This window comes from Pelodiscus sinensis, chromosome 20, assembly GCF_049634645.1.
Source record: "Pelodiscus sinensis isolate JC-2024 chromosome 20, ASM4963464v1, whole genome shotgun sequence".
Taxonomy (NCBI): domain Eukaryota; kingdom Metazoa; phylum Chordata; order Testudines; family Trionychidae; genus Pelodiscus; species Pelodiscus sinensis.
In genome coordinates, this window is record NC_134730.1 from 10,609,771 (window position 1) to 10,630,721 (window position 20,951).

Below are 20,951 nucleotides of genomic sequence, written 5' to 3' on the forward strand. Positions count from 1 at the left end.
TTCCCACAGTCTCAACCCATAACTGCTAAGACTGTCAAGCCTAAGGTCTCTGTGGCTTCAAAGCTGTGTTCCTGCCTCAGCTACAGGCTCAAGATGGGATCTTGAGCAAGTAATGTTGCCACCCTGTGACTCCATTTACCTATCTGCAAAATGTAGCTAATGATACTTCCTTACCTTGTAGACTTTAAGTTTGTGAAGAGTGCAGATAGTGTGGTGCTGAGTGCCGTAGAAATAACAAACCAAATGCCGACTGAGGAACGTAAGGAGACATAAATGAATGAAGCTTCACATCATCCATGTGGACAGGTAAATGTCATACTTGTTTTACAGATGGGGAACTGAGTATAGAGAGATTAAGTAATTTGAGACCACACACAATGTATTGTGAGTGCTAATATTAGGGCTTAGGAGATCCTGACTCCCAGCCATTTGCTCAGACCACTCCACGCTGTTGGCTCTTTTGCTGAATTTGTGTGAGGATCAATTCATTTTTCTTTAATGAGTTTCCCACCAGGGCCATCCTTAAGGACGGGCAGGCACCCTACACACCAACATCTGGGGGGGGGGGCACTCGGATGTTCTGCTCGCATCCTCCTTTTTTCCCCCCTCTCCTGCTCAGAGGGCACCAGAAACATTCTCTGCCATGAGTGGCAGATTGGCTTGTGGGCCTTGCTTGTCACAGTCAGGTGAAGGTGACCTGCAGAGGCTTTTTGCCTGCCAAGATCTGAATTTAGGGCTCTCAATAAATGGTGTTTTCCCCAGAACTGACAATGTCAGGCACTTTTTAAACAGTTTATGAGAGCTGCTAACAGGGACAAATGCTGCTTCCAGCTGCACAGGAGTGGAGCCGAGAATATCTGCTTAGCCAGGAGTCTTTGTGGCTCTTTGCACACTGGTGGGATTTGGGGAAAGGGTAAGACATGGGAGGTCTCAGGGTAGACCTAGCAGTTCTATGACTGTGCAGATTCACCATGCTCCCCATAATGGCTACTGCATCTGTGACCAGCTCCATGGTCCTATCATGAGACTTTCTTCTACTCTCACAGAGATTCCCAGGATATAGTCTAATTACCCAGATTTTGTAGTCAGTGACAGGCTTTGCTTCCTCCTACATGACATTAGATCAGGGTGGGCAATAAAACGGTGGTGGTTCACCAGGATTAGCCCCGGTATTTATGCACAGCTCTGCAGGTATGGACAATTGCAGCTCCCATTGGCCCAGAATGGCGTTGCACAGACAACCGGAGCTGTGATCCCCTGTACCTGCAGAGGTGCAGGTAAACATGGTGGTGTGGAAGCCCACCAGTGCTAACCCTGACAGACTGGATCCAGTCCATGGTCTGGTATTTGTCCACCCCCACATTAAGTGTTAGTGAGGTGACTGACTTTTGAAGAAGAAACAGTCACCTCACCGGTTTCCCTCTTCTCATACTTTTAGGTGCCACAAAAGCTTATGCTCCTACACTTCAGTTAGTCTATAAGGTGCCACAGGACTCCTCGCCGCTTTTGCAGATTCAGACTAACACGGCTACCCCTCTGATACTTGATCTCATTTGCATATTTTCTGCCAATCCGTTTTTGCGCTAGGGTTTTTGTGCAAAAACAAGCAGTGTGGATGTTTTCTTTTTGCTCAAAAACCCATTTTTCTGCAAGATCAGTAAACCTCCTTTTTGGGGCATAAGGATCTTGTAGGAAAAGGGGGTTTTGCACAAAAAGAAAACATCCACACTGCTTGTTTTTGCACAAAAACCCTAGCGCAAAAACGGATTGGCAGAAAATATGCAAATGAGATCACGACTCATGCAAATTAGTCCCTCATTAGCATATCTTTTGCCCAGAAAACTCGTAGTGTAGACATAGCCTATGAGTACCCTTTCCTGCTGCTATTTTTAAAAATTGCTCCAAAGCATATAGCTAAACGGAGACACAAGTGTTGTCCGAAGCAGGGACTTTGCAAGAAGACAATTGATTTAATCAACTGATATCAGATTAAAAGAGCCTGAAGAGACTGAGATATTGTGGTTGATGACATTTGTAATAATTGTGGAAAGCAATATAAATACACAAATAGTTAGGAATGGATTTTATCATGATGTCACTACCAACAGGTAAATTCCATTGGAATTTCAGGTCTTTTTCAGGCTGTGGGAGATGTTATTCTTTGGAGAAACATTTTGATCCAAGTATTTCTAAATTGCACTTGTGTTACTTTTACTTTCTGTTATTTGGTAACCCCAGAAGTATGAAAATCCAAACTGAAGGACCTTGATGGCACTGAAAAATATTGTTTCTGTACAATCTGGAGTTTCCTGCTTTGCTAAAGTTTGCTGTGGTTTGAAATGTGACCATTTCTTCTACATCTTAAAGGTCAGACTCCTGTGAACAAATAGGCATAATTATTCTCTTTGGACTCTGATTCATCCCCTCCCCCGCCTCCTCCTATTCAGAGCAGAAACAGGCCTCGTACTTTCAGTCCCTGAGGCTCTAGTCTTCTGTCCAGCACATAACTCCTATTCATGTTGGAGCTGACAAGAAAAAACTCACATTCCAGATCAATAAAGGCCCTCCCCAAGCCTTTACACCACTGAGGTAACAGGCGTGGGTAAGGCATAGGACATGAACTGACCCTCTGAAGAGACGTGATCTCTATGGTTGGTTACATTAGTCATCCAATCTGGGAAAAGAAACCAGACCACATGGCTGATGAAACTAACCAACACAGTACAACTGATGAGTGTACACAATGAATTGTTAATGAAAAGTTTTTTTATTGAAGAAATGCAAATAACGAACAAGACAGAGAATTGTCTAATGTGTTCAAACTCACTAAAGAAAGGGAGGGGGGAGAGGGAATTTTAAAATAATGGTTGCTTCAGAGTCCAGGTAGCTAAATAAGGGTATGTCTAGACTGCACTCTAAATTTTGATTTTATTTTGAAAGAGACTATTTTGAAATTTGGCACATCTACATGGCACCAAATTTCGCAATAAAGTACTAGTTGGAGACATCCCATGTTCCTCATGGAAGGAGGTTTACAGGGATGCTGAAATAGCATGTCTGTTATTTTGAAAAAGGCTCCTTAGATGTAGAGTAGCTATTTCAGGATACTTTTGGTATCCTGAAAGAGCCTTGCAGTCTAGATGGGGCCTAACCAGTTGTTTGTGGGATGAGACTGGTTATGGAGCTATACCCATCTCCTAGGGCTAGACAGGACCTTGAGAGGTCATCAAGTCCAGTCTGCTGCCCTCACCACAAGACCAAGTACCATCCCTGACAGATTTGCCCTAGCTCCCTAAATGGCCCCCTCAAGGATTGCGCTCACAACCCTGGGTAGTGCAGGCTAATGCTCAAATCACTGAGCTATCCCTCAATCTGGGTAGATTATGCCCATCAGGCTGCATTTGATTAACAAAACCATGAAGCATGATGATAAAAGTTTATTAGCATGCTACTGTTTGCATTGCAGGAGCACCTAGAGGTAAGAGCTTTATTGAGCTGGGTGTTGTATGTATACAAAATAAAAGACAGTTCCTGCCTTGAGGAGCTCACACCCTAAATGTGGAAAACATACTAAATGTGGGAGTATTACTTCAATTTTAGCAATGGAGGTCTACAAGCACAGTGAGATTATATGGCTTGCCCAAACTCACACATTAAGTTTGTAGCAAAGCCAGGAATTGAACCCCATCCTCCTGAGCTACTCTCTGATACCTTAGTGAGAGAACCAGTGTGGCTGTCTGGGATCAGGGAGTCCTTCCCCCTGAGGGTAACAAGCTGTAGACAAAACTGGATTTTCCCCCCCTAGGAAGGTGGGGAAGCACTGGAATGAGTGACCTAGGAAAGTGGTGGAATCTCCATCCCTGGTGATTTTTAAGCCCTTGACTGGCTGGGATAGGGTTGCCAGATGGTTTCAACAAAAATACTGGACACCCTTGACATTACATCCCCATTTACATTACACATCCTATTTAGAAAATACCGGACATTTCTATTTTCTCGTTTATATTTTTGCCATTTGTTTCCCGAACAGAAAGCTTAAATACTGGACTGTCCGGTTCAAAACTGGATACTTGGCAACCCTAGGCTGGGATGCCCTTCTGAGGTCTCTCCAATCCCATGATTCTAGGTTTCCTCTACCAAAACCATACTTTGTTTTCCCAAATCTTCCTGTAAATTCTGGATTGCAACCTGATTTCCCCTGATAACAGTTAGAAGGCAAAGCAAAGAAGGGTGTTGTTGAGAAATATTAGGCCAGCTTCTGACCTCAGTTGCACCAGTAAGAATCCAGAATAACCACATGGTAGTCAGAGGGTTCTAGGTTTCCACCAGTGTGACTGAGATCAGAATCTGATCCCTGATCGCTAGGCTCCCCAGTGCTGCAAGGTGATTGTTGTGGATAGTCCTCTGCCCCAGGGACACCATTTTGAGAGGGTAGGGGAGACAGCAGCTATGCACTCCACAATGCGACTTGCTTTTCTTCCTGTTCCCCAGACTATCAGGAAGCGAGGGAAAAGTACTTGCATTCTGTGCATGCCTCTCACACCTGGCTGGTGAGCTCCTTTCTCCAGTCAGGCAAGAGAGCCATTCATAGAATACAGGCAGTCCCCGGGTTACGTACAAGATAGGGACTGTAGGTTTGTTCTTAAGTTGAATCTGTATGTAAGTCGGAACTGGCGTCCAGATTCAGCCGCTGCTGAAACTGACCGCCAGTTCTGACTTACATACAGAATCAACTTAAGAACCCCAGGCGTCCCCAAGTCAGCTGCTGCTGAAACTGATCAGCAGCTGATTCCAGGAAGCCCGGGACAGAGCAACTCTGCCTCGGGCTTCCTGTAGTCAGCGCTGCTCAGTTTCAGCAGAAGCTGGCTTGGGGATGCCTGGGGCAGAGCAGCTGGGGTGCTGCTGGGTTGCTCCAGTAGCGCCGCTCCTCGGTGCTACTGGACCAACCCAGCAGCACCCCATCTGCTCTGCCCCAGGCGTCCTGATTCAGCCGCTGCTGGTCAGTTTCAGCAGCGGCTGAATCAGGACCTGGGGCAGAGCAGCTGGGGTGCTGCCGGGTTGGTCCAGTAGTGCCCAGAGCGGCGCTGCAGGACCAATCGGCAGCGCCCCAGCTGCTCTGCCCCAGGGTCCAAAACAAAAGCCTGGTCTGCTGGGGGGGGGGGGGGGGGGGCACACTAGCTGCGCCCCCCCCCCCCCAGCAGACCAGGGCCACGGGGAGCAGAGCCGCAGTGGCAGCGGTCTCCAGCAGACCAGGGGCACCGGAGCAGCTTACGAACGGGGCTTTCTCACCCCGGAGCTCGCAGGTAGCAATCTGCCACCTCGACCTCCAGGGCGAGAAAGCCCCGTTCGTAAGTGCGGATCCGACATAAGTCGGGGACTGCCTGTACAAGTACTTTCCTCTCGCTCCCTGATAGTCCGGGGAACTGTCTGAAAAGCAAGCCGTGTCCCAGAGCACACGGCTGCAGCCCCCCACCCTCTGAAATGGCGCCCTTGCTATGCCCCTGTGCAAAAATCTCTCAGAAGTTTTTGCATGCCTATGTGAGCTGCTTGCGGGACTAGGATCTGGTATGGTGGCCCAACACCTATAAAAGTGGGTCAGAGCAAATGTTTAGTCCCGGACAAGTTTGTAACAAACTCCATCATCATCTGTTCCCATAATGGTAAAAGAATCACTTGCATTAGCCCAATGGGCAACTGAGAAGTAAGTTTTGTACACTGACACCATCAGGAACCCACCTATCTCTGAGCTCGCTTGCTTAGCAAACCCATTGGCTCAGCGGGATGCAGGAAACCCTTGGTATGGCCACGTCCACACTAAAAAGTGAGGTTGATGCAGCTATGCCTCCCAACCAGGTCTCTGGTTCCACACTCTGGTCCTGCTCTGACCACTAGGTCACAGTGCCTGCATCTTACTATGGCACAGATACATTTCACAGCCTTCCTTCCAACTACCCTTCTTCCACATATTGGGCCAGTAAAACAAAAACAAGAAGTTATTGCTGGTTATATCAATTTCCCTAAATTAAAACAAAATGTTGTACTGCCAGGCCATTGTGTTGATCTAGAAGGTCTGAGGCATATGGAATATACAGGCTCTGCCATGTTGGGATAGATATTGAATAACCTATCTTTTTTTCCTAGTAATTACCATTGGTCAGATTCTCCACTCACTCACACCAGTATAAATCAGAAGTAACTCTGCTGCGGTCAGTGATCTAATACTGTGCCAACCTGGTGTAAGAGGGAGGATAATTAGTTCTCTTGTCTTTTTATTGTTAACACCAGCTTTGATATTGCCCAAAACTGTTATTAAAACAAGAATGTGTAAAATAAGTATCTCAAGGCAACAGGACGAATGTCTGGTCATGTTGCACATCAATAAGTATATTGATTTCTGGCTGCCTAGTCAAGACTTTGGCTGCTGTGTCAGCCTTCCTGGGATAAAACGGTATCTCAAAGTCATACATATCTGCAGCAGTTCCATCCAGGCAGCCTGTCTCTGGGACAGATTTATCCGAGTTTCTAAACAATATAGGGAGGTGTGATCCATTTTGGCTATAGAATGCTTCACTTAAGACTTTTTGGCTTCCTTACATGCGTTACAGATGACTGCACAAGGGTCAATCATTCCTTTTCAGAAATTGCATAAATGTGTTCAGTCAGTGTAAGCTGTCCAAACTCCGAAACCAATGGCTGTTCTACCACAGCTGGACTTGATTCAGATCAGCTCTCTATGCCTTAGCAGACTCACCTGTCATAGCCACATAAGGCAAAGGTGGGGCATCATAAAGAAAAGTTTATTTTGGTCCATAGCAAAGCATTTGCTTTTTACCTGCTATACAAATATGCATTTATCTTTCCCTAGAGATGCAGGTCCAGATCTGTACCAGAACTTTCCTCAAGTTCAGTGGGGGTCAGCCCTTTGAGGTTCCATTTATAGAGATTGATTTAATCCATTCAGTCTGGATCTGACTGTCCTTAAAGTTTGAGGAGGTTTGTGTGGTGTATTGAGGAGGACTGCATGGGAAATACAAGCTCGCAATTTGGGAGTGGAGGGGTGGGGAGAGGTCCTGCTTGGCCAGATGGCTCTGTAGGGAAGTATGTGACCTAGGAGGTGCAGCAGTCTGTCTACTTTGCAGCCAGCCAGCCCGGAGGAAGGAGGGGTGAGTTGTGCCTCCCTCTTGGAGAGGGCAGCCTGCTTTGTCTGTCTCTTTGGTTTTCATTCTTGTGTGTTATTGTTCTGAATTCTAAGAAAGAATGCAGTGTAACACTGCACCTTTCCTTCTCACCTATCTGCTGTGTGTGTGTGTCATCTGAGAGGTTGGGTCAGGTGCACTGCTGCTTTCAAATACTTTCAGTAAGACAAAGGCAATTTAGGCAAAGTCTTGCAACACATTTCCTGTAGTAACTTGCAAGTGGAAATAAAGTTCTCACACCTACAACACAAGTTAAGTGTGGTCAATTCAAGGTGGATGTGACTTTGTTGGCTCCATACACCTCTACTAGACACAATAAACCTTAGGAATGGTACCAGGTTTTCTGCTGGCTGAAAATCTGTTTTGCTGTACTGATTGATCTCTAGAGAATATACAAGGCTGTCTTTAACTATTGATTATGAGCTGCCTATTTCTTACCTATAAACTGACTTTAAATGCTATTTTTAAGATGTTGTTTATGATCTGCCTGTGGATTACTAGCATTCCAACAGGTGAACTAAGTAGACAATATATTACCTGAGGGCCTCTTGAAGTAACCCATTCACTGCCTTAAGAAAAGCAGCTAGTGTCTGTTCAAAACAAAACACATGCACATAACCTAGATCTGGACTGAAAATCTCTTTTGACCGGAGTTCAGCACACAACACAACAACTTTGGAAAACATTTTAGCCCCGTGCAGCCAAACAATTCACACATCAGCGTGGGGCAGGGAATATTTGTCTTGAACAGCTCTGTAGGTCATACGTATTCAGAATGGCCCAACCTCCTCATTAATAGCAGACAAGAGTTGTGCAGCAAAATGGTGACCTTTTTCTAGAGAGGCCACTTAGCTGGCTTTTTAATTCATCTTATTCATGAACATTTTGTCAATAGAGTGTTGGTGATGCTGAGGGGCCTCAGCTGAGATTGGGATCTCCCCTGCCCAGGCGCTGTACAAACATGTAGTAAGAGACAGCCCTGACCTGAAGAGCTCACAGTCTAACTCAATGGGCAGGAGGAGATGAAACAGAGCAGATGTGATTTGTCCAACATCACAGTGCACCAGCTGAGGTAGGACTAGCTCTCAGCACCACAAGCTGAGTGCCACCTGCTAGATTAAACGGATAAACAGGATTAGTTTTGATGCGAGTTCTAGTTCAGACTATTGGTGACGGGTGGGGGAGTCTGCAGAGAGACATTTATGTTCAAACAGAATCTCACCAAACTGAGGTTTTGAGCCTTCACCACGTTCCCTGTGCCATGGAGCAGAGACAGTAGCACACTGATGAGCTGTTTGTAGCTTTTCCTTGCATAGTCAAAACTGTCTCTGGCTTGTTGGATGAGGGCACAGGTCATTGGTGTAACTAGTCTGAGGGGGGCACCTGGACAGCATTGGCCTGCTAGCCTGTGTTTGCTTGACATTGTATGAGCCAGAACTGATTAAGGGCTCCAGCATGGGCCAGTCTTTCTCCCATTAAAACAGTGGCAGAAGTCCCACTAGTCTCGCTGGATTTAGCATCAGACTCCATACATCCTCACCCAGCTCCACTACACTGCTTAGCCTGGATGAGTGCTGCTTTTACATGCCACAATAGGCTCCTTAGTCAATGTGGCTTGTTTACTTGTATTCACCATCTCCATTGTTAGATAAGGGAAGCCAGAAAAATCATCAGACATTAAGTGTTTTGTAGCTCCACTGTCCAAAAGAATCTGAGTTTCTCAGTCAGATTATTGACCTGTTTATCGATCCCTTAAAATCTCAGCTCTTCAGAGGCATGAGCGATATTACCGCACTCAGCAGTGAGTACAGTTTCCATCCGCAATTTTGACGGAGTGCATAGACTCTACACTTGGCCTGAGCAGGAAGAGATTGATTAGCAAATTTGTCCTGAATCCAAGGAATTTATTAAGACAACCATGCAACACCTGCCTCAGTGGTGGAAGAAGGACCTTCCACCTGTAATCCATAACCAGCAGACTGGTAATTAAAAGGGAGAGGTATGCATAACTATGGGCAGTTTCAGGCAGAGAGGAGACTGCCAAGCTCCAGCAGGGAGGATGGGGGGAGAGACTAAGCTGGGTTTACAAACTCGTTGTATGTCTTGGCTGAGTCTAGACTGGCCAGTTTTTCTCAGTCAATCTTACATGAGATCGTCAGTGTTCTTGCAGAAATTCAAGTGGCCAGTGTAGACAGCTGGCAAGTTTTTCCGCAAAAGCAGATGCTTTTGCGGAAAAACTTGCCAGCTGTCTATACTGGCCACTTGAATTTCTGCAAGAACACTGATGATCTCATGTTAGAGTGTCAGAGTTCTTGCGGAAATGCTATGCTGCTCCCATTTGGGCAAAAGCCCTCTTGCGCAAAAGCTTTTGCGCAAGAGGGCCAGTGTAGACAACGCGGTATTGTTTTGCACTAAAAAGCCCCGATCGCAAAAATGGCGATTGGGGCTTTCTTGCGCAAAACTGCGTCTAGATTGGCACGGACGCTTTTCCACAAAAAGTGCTTTTGCGGAAAAGCGTCCGTGCCAATCTAGACGCTCATTTCCATTAAAAGCATTTGCGGAAAATCATGCCAGTCTAGATGTAGCCATAGTGTGTGTTTCACGAATCACAACCTGGGTAATAGCATGAGAGGGCTCAATGCCTGTCTAGCTAAGCTGGCTGTTTATTAAGAGAACTCTTTACAGCAGCGCTGTAACTGTAGTGAATGCTCTAGCCACGTGCAGGCAGACTGAGTCCTGTGCCTTCTGGTGCCACCCCCCATGTTCCATGCAGATTGTTAGTGGGGACAAGGAAGGAACTGACTATTCAGGGACCTCTGGCTGCTCAGCACAAGGACTCTGCCGTTTTTTTGACTGTTGGCTGCTTGGTGAAAAGCTTTGATGAGACTAGATTGACCCCTTCCTGTTCCTCAGGTCTCACGCCTGTTGAGCTCTAGTGGTGGCTGGAATCTGGACTAGTTCCCTTTCTTCAGTGGGAGGTGAGCTGTAGTTATGAGTAGAGGCCTGGGTGGATACAAAACTTGTCAGCATCTGCAAAAATGAGCCAAATTTGCAAGGTTCTAGATACAAAATTTGTATCTGTATCCATGGCTGCAAATAGCCACATCCTTGGATGTGGATATAAAGCAGGGATCTGTAGATTTGCAGGGCTCTAGCTATGAGCAAAGCCCTAGATGTGATTCTTAATGGCTTCCACTCCCAGGGAAGAGAGCAGTGGCTGGGGAAGGGACGGGGAAGCAGTCAGAGAAGCAGATCAAGGGAGCTGCTAAACATGCTGCAGATCAGTGATCGCCAAACTTTTTGGCCACAGGATCTCTTTTTCAACCTGTTTCAATGTAAGATCTACCTCAAACCCAAGCCCCCTTGCCCCACCAAGCCCCCTTGCCCCACTTTCTTCCTGCCCCTTCTTTGGCTCCACCCCTTCTCCAAGGCCTCACTTGCTCACTCCATCCCCTTTCTTCTCCCATCCTCACTCCCACTTTCAGGGACCCCCTTCCAATGGTGCCAGTTCCATCCCTCAGGAAGCTGGTGACTGCCCAGGGTAGGCAGGACTAAGGCCCTCAGCCATCACCAGCTCCCCTGGCCTCAACCCCATTGTGCTACTGGAGGACCCACCCCACCTCCCGGCTTTCAGGGGCTCTGTTATCCTTTCTACATTCCAATGGTACCCGCTCCACCCCTCAGCCCCCTTATCCTTTCTACTGTCCAATGGTGCCAGCTCTGGTCCTTGAGAAGGGGGAGGTGACTGCTCCATGGGCAGGCAAAGCTGCAACCCTCAACCCCAGGCTCAAGAGGCAGATGCCTTGTCCATTGCACCACTGGAGGACCCACCCTACCTTGGCCCCCCCCTTATCTTGCAGATCTTCCGCTCCATCCCTCTGGAAGCTTGTGATGGCTGCTCCCACGACAGGTGAGTCTCCAGCCCTCAACCCCAGTCTCAGGAGTCCCAGGCCTTCTACATTAAGCCACTGGAGGAACCACCCACCCCTGTCTCCCTTATCCTCCCAGCCTTGGGCTGGTGCCAGCTCCAGACCTGGAGAATCTGGTGGCAGAACCTAGCTGCCCCCAGGAAGGGCAGGACTCAAACCCTCAACCTTTACTCAGGGGTGCAATGCCTTCTCCATTACAATCCTGGACACACCCCACCTCCCTAACTTCCCTAACTTCAGGGGCCCCTTATTCTTCTGGCCTTCCAATGATGCAAGCTGCATCTCTCTGGAAGGCAGTGGGTCCCTGCCAGGGTGGGCAGGTCTCAAACCCTAAACCCTGGGCTGTGGACACCTTACCCATTACACTGCTGGAGGACCCACCCCACTTTCAGAGGCCCCCTTATCCTTCTGACCTTCCAGTGTTGCCAACTTTGTCCCTTGTGAAGCTGGTGGTGGCTGCCTGCAGGGGGGCAGGACTCAAACCCTCAGCCACCACCAGCATCCCCCTTAATCACCACCAGCTTCTGAAGCCCTCAACCCCAGCCTTGCAGGGTGTGATGCCTTAGCCATTACGCCACCGGAGGACCTACATAGCTACCTTCAGGAGCTTCCTTATCCTCCCTATCTTCCAATAGTGTCAGTTACATCCTCTGGGCACACAGGACCCCAACCCTCAACCCTCCCCCCCTCCATTCCAATGGTGCCAGTTTCAGCACTCAGGAATCTGGTGTTGGACTCCATCCCTCAGCCACCACCAGCTTCCTGCTCAGCCACCACCAGCATCTGGAGCCTTCAACCCCGGGCTTTGAGTCAGGTGCCTTATCCATTGCACCACTGGACAAGCCACTCCACCTTCCTGTGCCCCCTTATCCTTCCCGCCTTCCAATGGTGTCAGCTCCATCCCCAAAGGAGCTCCTGGTGGCTGCCCCCACGATGGGTCGGACATGAACCCTCAACCCAGGGCTCTGGAGGCAGGTGCCTTCTCCCAGTGTTTCTCGAGTGGTACGAGAACCCGTAGGGGTACTCGAGAGAAGTCTGGAGGATACATCAACACAACTGAAATTTGGAGAAAATGCAACTTTGTTTTATAGTGCTTTATTATTTTTCCACTTTTTACACCCAACATTTCATTGCCTGCCTGGCTATGATTAAGTTGTTTAAACAAATGTGTTACAATGGTAGAAAAAACATTGTGGCTGTGTCTAGACTGGCCAGTTTTTCCGGAAAATCAGCCACTTTTCCGGAAAAACTTGCCAGCTGTCTACACTGGCCGCTTGAATTTCTGCAAAAGCACTGACGATCTCATGTAAGAGTGTTAGTGTTCTTGCGCAAATGCTATGCTGTTCCCGTTCAGGCAAAAGTCCTTTTGCGCGCAAAAGAGCCAGCGTAGACAGCTCAGATTTGTTTTCCGCAAAAAAGCCCCGATCGCGAAAATGGCGATCAGGGCTTTTTTGCGGAAAAGCGCGTCTAGATTGGCCACGGACGCTTTTCCGCAAAAAGTGCTTTTCCGGAAAAGCGTCCGTGCCAATCTAGATGCTCTGTTCTGAAAATGCTTTTAATGGGAAACTTTTCCGTTAAAAGCATTTCTGGAAAATCATGCCAGTCTAGACGTAGCCTGTGTGTCTGAAAACTGTAGGTACTGGGGGTACTTTATGAAAAGAGGTTGAGGAAGCACTGCCTAATCCATTATGCTACTGGAGGAGCTGCCCCAGCTCCCTAGCTTCCAGAGTGAAGGACAGTGCGTGTTTGTGAGAATAACCGACACACACACTGTGAGAGAGTGACAGAGATTTGCATTGCCAAGCTCCCTCCATCCCCTTCTCTCTGTGTGGAGACAGGGTACAGAAATGGGGGGAAGAGGGACACCCTGACATCATCCCTCTTCTCCCTCCCACATCCTGCATGGCAAGCAGGGGGCTGCAAGGGGGCGGCTGCAAGGCAGAGGGCAGGAGCAGCATGACGGTAAGGGGAGGGGCAACAGAAGTGCCAGTGTTTGATAGCTTCCCAGCCAAGCCAGTCAGGATCAGCTGTCAGAGCAGGGGCAGGCAATAATTTTTGGCCAGGGGCCACGTCAACATTTTTTGGCCAGGCCAGAAGGGGCGGGGCCTAATCTGGAAGCGGTGGGGCCAGAATGCTTCTGGGCTTCCCCACTCCCAGACCATGATTGGTCTGGGGGTGGGGAAGCCCCTTTGTCACCCCTTCCCACTAGGCACCCATGTGGGAAGAGGCTTCACACACTCCCCCACCCCCAGGCTCTGATTGGCCTGGGGGTGCAGGGAGTGCGCAAAGCCTCCTCCTGCCCTACCCCTGCCCTGTGAGGAGCCTTCAAAGTGCCACGTGCTGCTCGCAGGGTAGGAGGAGATGTCATGCGCTCCCTCGCCTGATTGGCCTGGGGGCAGGGGAGCAGCAGGGCCTCCGCAGGCTGGATCAACCCACTTGGCGGCCTGGGTCCGGCCCGCGGAGGCCCTTTTGCCCACCCCTGTGTCAGAGGCTCCAAGATCTCCTGGTAGACCCCGATCTACTGGTTGGTGACCACTGCTGTAGATGAAAGCAGGAAAGGTGAGAAGCTGGGGGCTTACAAGGAAGGTGGTTTGGTTGCTGCAGGTTAAAGGAACCCTGGTTCTTTCAGAGCGTGGAGAGGGAGGGGCAGGTTTTAGGAGTGTTATCAGACAGAATTTGGCAAGATCCTGGCTCAGGAGAAGGAAAGGAGAAGTCAAAAGATAAGCCTCAGTCTGAGTGACGGGGAGCAGACTGGAGCTGGCTCTGGTGAGAGGGGAGAGTAAAAGAGTAAAAACTTTGCTAAATCCCAGGACCCATTGAAAGCTGTGGTGTGATGTCCCCAAGAAGTTACCTTGAAAAGGCAGGAAGAGAAACTGAGCTGGGGTGGAGAGTGATACCAAGAGTCATTGACATGGAGATGATGAGAGAGATCCTGGGAGCACATGAGGTCCTGAGGAGAGAGGTGGGATAGGGCAGGAGAGGTCCAAGGACAGCTGCGGGGAGGAAAAATCAACACAGAAGTGGGCGGGGGGTGGGGGAAAAGTACGAGGATTTGCTGAAAGAGCAGTCAGGGTGGCAGGCAGAGGCCCAGGAAAGGACAGAGTCCTAGGAACCCAATGACAATTTCAATCAGCACAAGATAACAAGGAAGGTCATGGGACAAGCTCACAGTAGATAGAGATGGGAAAGAGCTACTGAACTAGATAGCTACGCCCATCCCCCTTGCGCAGCAGCAGACAGGCTCCTGGCAGAGGACATGTCAGAAGTGCTGCTGATAGGCAGACTGATCTTAGCCAAAAGGCCATCTGGAAAGCTTTATCTCCTATAGGAGAGAGCTCAGGCCAGAGACACTGAAGGGAAGGGTGCTCTGGATGCTGCCCGTGAAGGCAGTGTATGCCAATCACCATTAAAGGGGTAGTAGAGGAAACTGACCATCTATTAGATGTATGGAAACAGGGCCAAATTCTGACCATCTTACCCCTAGGAGTAATCCTGTTGATTTGCAGCAGGGTGTACTAGACTTGGGAGAGATTAATGGCTCCTTAGTTCTGCCACTGAACTGTTATGTGGTCTTGGGCAACTCACTGTCTCTGTGCCTCAGTTTCCCCATCAGTAAAATGACAGTAATGATATTTACCTTCCTGTGTGAAGTGGTTTGAGATCTTTGCATGAACATAACTAAGCATTAATCCACAAAGGAGAATTGCTTCATTGTCCAGCACTTCTCTCAAGCATTGGCATCAATGTTCCCTCTAATATTTTCCATCCATGTGTGGAATAAAATTTTATGTGCACTGAGGCACTAGTAGAAACAAAAACCTAGCTGTGGGCACTCTGCTAATCAGCTGGGCTGCATCTGAATCTCTCCTGAATGGCCGCACGAGTGTCCAGCATACTGCTTGAGCCTTGATGCAACGGGGGAATTTTATGTGGCTGAGGATGCAGGACTGGGTCTTAACAGAACATTCTGCACCGTCCCTTGAAACTCCATCCTTAGCAATTGTGAAATAATTACAGCCACACACTCACTAAAAAGAGTATTTTATTATGCAGCTAAGGACCTGTCATGTCATTAATAGAACTCGCTACTCACTCCAGTGACAGGTGCTGTTTGATACTGACAGCAGTTCCTTACAGCGTTCATCTATGGCTCTTGGCAGGCCAGATGCTGGGCTGTTTAGCCCTTTCGTGAATGCACTTCATGAACACAGAGCAGCCGCTGTAGCATGATTAAGCTGGGTGATGTCAGCACCTAATACTTTGTACTTACTGTTGCTTTTCTGCAATGAGTGCAGCTGAGTGAGGGTCAGATCAGATTTTAGAGCAGGAACTCCAGCAAGGGGGATGGATGCAAACAGTGCCAACAGGCTAGCAGGATTACAGTTCTTGGCAGTCTGTAGTAACAGCCTTTTTTCTCTTCCCTCTCGCCCCCTTTAATGAATACTCCAGCTTCCTAAGCTACTAGATGAATAGGCTTAATGCTTCAGCCCCCAGGTCTTGCACAACAGATGCAGAGTTAGTCTAAACACAGCCTGTCTCTCTTCCATTCTTTCCCCTCCCCCCAAGCTGGAGATGTTGGCCCAGTTCTATCTGCCTTGACTTTGTTTTGGCTGGCAGTATTTGGCCCAACGAGATACAGTAATTCAATTCTGCAAGCAACACTTTGAAGGGCGCGGGGGGGGGGGGGGGGGGGGGCAGACCTACAGATCCTCCTGTAGCAATATTGTTTAACCACAGTCCTCCACTGCAGCACTGCACCAGAAAATAATACGCTGCAGTATGACACTGTAAAATACCAACACTGAGCATAATGACTGGTGTTTTATGGCTCTTTGCTGGTGTAACTTTGACTGATTATCTGCTGTAAAATCCTGCCGTCTGTTTAATGGGATTCAGTCTAATGAAATTTGCTGGCTCTTTCTCCCTTCTGTCCATTTTTGTACTTCCCTTGGGTTTTCTCTATACAGAGGTGGAGATGGAAGCCAAACCTTGAATTTCAGACCCACTTTTGGGATTTGTACCTGCCAAAGTTGAGAGCTATGCAATTCCAGCATGCTTGGTTCACCCAGCTGTAAAATTTGTTTTCAGGTCTGAATTCTGACCTCCTCCCCAAAATTCAGGTAAGTCTGGATACAGCATTGTGGATCAGGCCATTTTTAGCCGCATGGGCCTGATGTTACAAGCTTCTCCTACCACTTGTGGAGATTGGGAGAGATCCTGGATGATTGGAATAAAGCAAATGTAGTGCCCATCTTTAAAAAAGTTTTCCAATCCAGCCACAGAACTGTCTAGTGTTTCTAAACTGAATGATGTTTACAAAGAGGAACAAAAGCAAAGTTCCGGTTAGACGGTGCAGTTTGTGTGTATCTCTGGCTCCAACAGCTTAACTTCACAGAATGTCAAGGGCCTTTGCTAGTAGTCTGTTATCTGCAGACCGTGTGGTACACAGAAAAGATAACCAACCATTTATTTTGGTGATGATGTCAATTGCCAATGTCGCAGTGGCTGTCAACCTTGGTTTTCTTTTATTCCCTAAAATCTATGAAGTTTTATTTTAGAAAAAAAAGACACATCATCTGTCTTAAGTTTAACATTTGCCTTTACTATGGAATTTATAGAATCATAGGGATAGAAGAGATCATCAAGTCCAGCCCCCTGCCCAAAGCAGGACCAACCCCAACTAAATCATCCCACCCAAGGCTTTGTCAAGCTGAGAACCTGAATTTCCATAGAAAAGGCAAATGTTAAACTTAAGACAGATGATGTGTCTTTTTTTTCTAAAATAAAATTTCATAGATTTCTAACCGGAACTTTGCTTTTGTTCCTCTTTGTAAACATCATTCAGTTTAGAAACACACTAGACAGTTCTGTGGCTGGGTTGGAAAACATAACAGAAGTTAAAGTCTCTTAACATAGGGCCCAATCCTGTAAACCACTAGTGAACAAAATAGGAGTTCAACACAATTTGTTCCACATCAGCAGATCCCTGTCTTTTAAGCTCCATTGAAGCCAATGAAGTCCAGCTATACAGAGCAAGTTGCAGGATCAGAATAATAGAATCCTAGAGCTGGAAGAGACCTCAGGAGGTCATCAAGTCCAGCCTCATGCCCAAGGCAGGACCAATCCTGACAAAATCATCCCAGCCAGGGCTTTCTCAAGCCGAGACTTAAAAACCTCTAGGGATGGAGACTCCACTACTTCCCTAGGTAACCCATTCCAGTGCTTCACCACCCTCCTAGTGAAATAGTTTTTCCTAATATCCAACCTAGACCTCTCCCACTGTAACTTGAGACCATTGTTCCTTGTTCTGCCATCCCTCACTACTGTGACCAGCCTTTCTCCATCCTCTTTGGAACCTCCCTTCAGGAAGTAGAAGGCTACTATCAAATCCCCCTTCCTCCCCCCGCTTCTCTTCTGCAGACTGAATAAGGCCAGATCCCTCAGCCTATCCTCATAGGTCATGTGCTCCAGCCCCATAATCATTTTGGTTGCCCTCCACTGAACCCTCTCCAATGTGTCCATATCCTTTCTAAAGTAGGGGGCCGAGAACTGGACACAGTACTCCAGATGTGGGTTCACCAGAGCTGAATAAAGGGGAATAATCACTTCTCTGGATCTGCTGGCAATGCTCCTCCTAATGCACCCTAACATGCCATTAGCCTTCTTGGCTACAAGGGCACACTGTTGACTCATATCCAGCTTCTCATCCACTGTAACCCCCAGGTCCTTTTCTGCAGAACTGCTACCTAACCAGTCGGTCCCCAGCCTGTAACTGTGCTTTGGAGTCTTCCATCTCATGTGCAGGACTCCACACTTGTCCTTGCTGAATCTCATCAGATTTCTTTTGTACCAATCATCTAATCTGTCCAGGTCACTCTGGACCCTATCCCTGCCCTCCCACATATCTACCTCTCCTCAAGCTTAGTGTCATTCGCAAACTTGCAATCCAACCCCTCATTTGGGTCATTAATTAAGATGTTGAATAAAACCGGGCCTAGAACCGATCTTTGGGGCACTCCACTTGAAATTGACCGCCAACCAGACATTGAGCCATTGATCACTACCTGTTGGACCTGACAAGCTAGCCAACTTTCTATCTACCTTACAGTCCATTTATCCAATTCATATTTCCTTAACTTGCTGGTAAGAATATTGTGGGAGACCGTATCAAAAGCTTTGCTAAAGACAAGGTATTTCACATCCACTGACTTCCCAATGTCTACAGAGCCAGTTACCTCATCATAGAAGCTAATCAGATTGGTCAGGCACAACTTGCCCTTAGTGAATCCATTTTGACTATTCCTGATCACTTTCCCCTCTTCCAAGTGCTTCAAAATGAATTCCTTGAGGATCTCCTTCCAGGTACTGAGGTAAGGCTGACTGGTCTGTAGTCCCCTGGATTGTCCTTCTTTCCTTTTTTAAAGATGGGCACTACATTTGTCGTTTTCCAGTCATCCAGGATCTCTCCCAATCTCCACAAGTTTTCAAAGATAATGGCCAAAAGCTCTGCAATGACATTTGCCAACTCCCTCAGCACCCTCAGATGCATTTAATCCAGACCCAATTTGCTCAACCCTAAAGTGGGCTGCCAGTTGTGTGCTCAGCATCAGGACCAGAGCTGAATGAATTGCTGCAAAGAATTTGAACATGCATGGGAAATCTGACTTGTGATCTGATCCATCCATGCTGTCTCCTTTTCTGCAGACTTTCACAGGACAGTCTTCTGTTTGCACTGATGTTGAAGGATGAGCTTATATGTATGCAGATATGAGCATTTGTGCCAGAAATTCTTGTCAATCATTCTCTATGTAAATGCAATTACTTGGTGTTCCAAGAGAATACATGTAATACAAAGATCAGTGGTAGTGTTTAGCCATCAGAAACACAAAAAAAAACATGTAACCCCATGTAACTGAGTGTATGCTCAGTGGCCTTGATCTTTTAGTTTTTATAGGGGAATCAAAAGAGAGGGTAGTTACCCTGTGAAATAATACTGGAGCTCAACAGATATGAAAAGAAGGAAGCATAGGGTTTCTGGAAAGGAAAATATAAGCTCTCATTTTTTCTGTTAGCTCTGTGGGCAGATTTCCACACTGATATCTCTGGGACTATATACGAGCACAGGAGGTCTGCTCATCCAGATCTCCTGCAGGATCAGGGCCTAAGGCTCTGTTTGACAAACTGAGATGCCACAGAGTGTCAACATGGGGAAAAGGGGGGGGGAGGGAGGAGAAACATGCAAGCTGCAGGGGAAAAAGAAAATGAATTAAAATTTAAAAAGTGCCCAAGAGGCCAGTCCTATAATCTGCATGGATGGCGGGGGGGGGGGGGGGGGGACACCTCTTGTGGCAGTTTCTGATCCCCACATATATCTTGTCTCTGCATGAACTCCAGCATTAGGCATTAAATCAGTGTTGGCAGCTCTTGGATGGGATTGCTAGTAAGGATGTAATAGTGTAGTCAATTAACCAATAAGCAAAAGCTTATGAGGAGAAGGGATCGCTCATTAGTTTGACCATTGGTGTCCCCCCTCCCGTCCCCCCCCCCCCAGGATTGTGAGTTCAATCCTTGAAGAGGCCATTTAGGGATATGGGGCAAATCTGTCAGGGATAATACTTGGTCCTGCTGTGAAGGCAGGGGACTGAACTAGATGATCTTTCAAGGTCCCTTCCAGCTCTATGAGATAGGTATATCTCCGTATTACAGAGACTACATGCATTTCTCCTTCCTCCCACCACTAAATTTTTTAGCAGCCTGGCTCAGTCCTGGCTTGCAATAGGTCCAGAACCTACCCCTGCTGCAACTCTGTGTTTAAAGTGTATTAAGAGCCAGGCAGTCAGGCAGCCTAGTTCAGTCCTGGCTCAGGCCAGGTCCAGGAGCTCAGACCTTCCTTGGACAGGGGCTGCTGCCATACTGTATCAGAGGCAGCAGTGCAGAGCGAAAAGCAGCTGGTTCATGAAGAGAGCTGGTTTTTAAACTGGTTCCCCTCATGGACCAGCTCCCACCAGGCACACCACGCTGCTGCCTCTGATACAGAGGAAGCAGTGCTAAGTGGCAGGGGGCTTCTCGGGAGTGAGGCTGGAGCACACTGGCTGCCGGTCCCACCCCCGGGTACTATAGAATAGTCGAGTAACCAATAAGAATTCATGAGGTTAATCGACTATTAAATTAACCGATATTTAACATCCCTAATTGCTAGTCTCATTTTTGGGGGTTTTCTTAACACCCCTGTTCCTGGAGTCCTGTGAATATGTGAGACTCTCTCAGGTTCCATTAAAAAAAAAGAGAAAATGGTAAGTTTCTAACTCCCAAAGCTTCAGAAAAAAATCTTGAAAATGAGACAAATGTATCCCAAAGTTTTAAAAAACAGAAGGCAAGTAAAAGGAACCTCAAAGTTCTTGCAAAATATCATTATCTGTGAAGGGCTGACTCATGATATTGCAGTTTTCCATGCTGCTTGTATTCTTTAAAAGCAACTGTTTGAAGTGAAACACACCCAACATTTAGCATATTTAGGCCATTGGATGTTTGCTCTAATTTCTTGATTTTTCAGAGAAATGGGAAGTTAAATGAAAGTAATGTGGAACTCGTGGAGCAGAGAAAAGCCACCAGTAGTTTCATTCATCACAGAATATACAACTTAGGGCAATGTGGCCATTTGTCTGATTTCACATATGCCTCTCTGCTTTAATCTGTGCAGCAACTCTGATATCAACTTAAACAAATTCATTCCTCCATTAATTTGCATTGCAAGATTAATTTATTGCTAGCATTTGTAAATAAGTTTCTGCTTTCCAACCTTTATATATGAAAATAGATCAAAACA

General features: G+C 47.2%; 1 protein-coding gene across 1 annotated transcript in view; it reads left to right on the forward strand.

Annotated features, from left to right (window-relative positions):
- Positions 1 to 20,951, forward strand: part of RNF157 (ring finger protein 157) — a 120,617-nt gene that overhangs the window by 2,172 nt on the left and 97,494 nt on the right. Inside the window, exon 2 of the mRNA XM_075903616.1 lies at positions 182 to 306. Coding sequence (XP_075759731.1) covers positions 297 to 306 — 10 coding nt within the window. The 5' untranslated portion in view covers positions 182 to 296. The remainder of the gene's footprint in view (positions 1 to 181; positions 307 to 20,951) is intronic.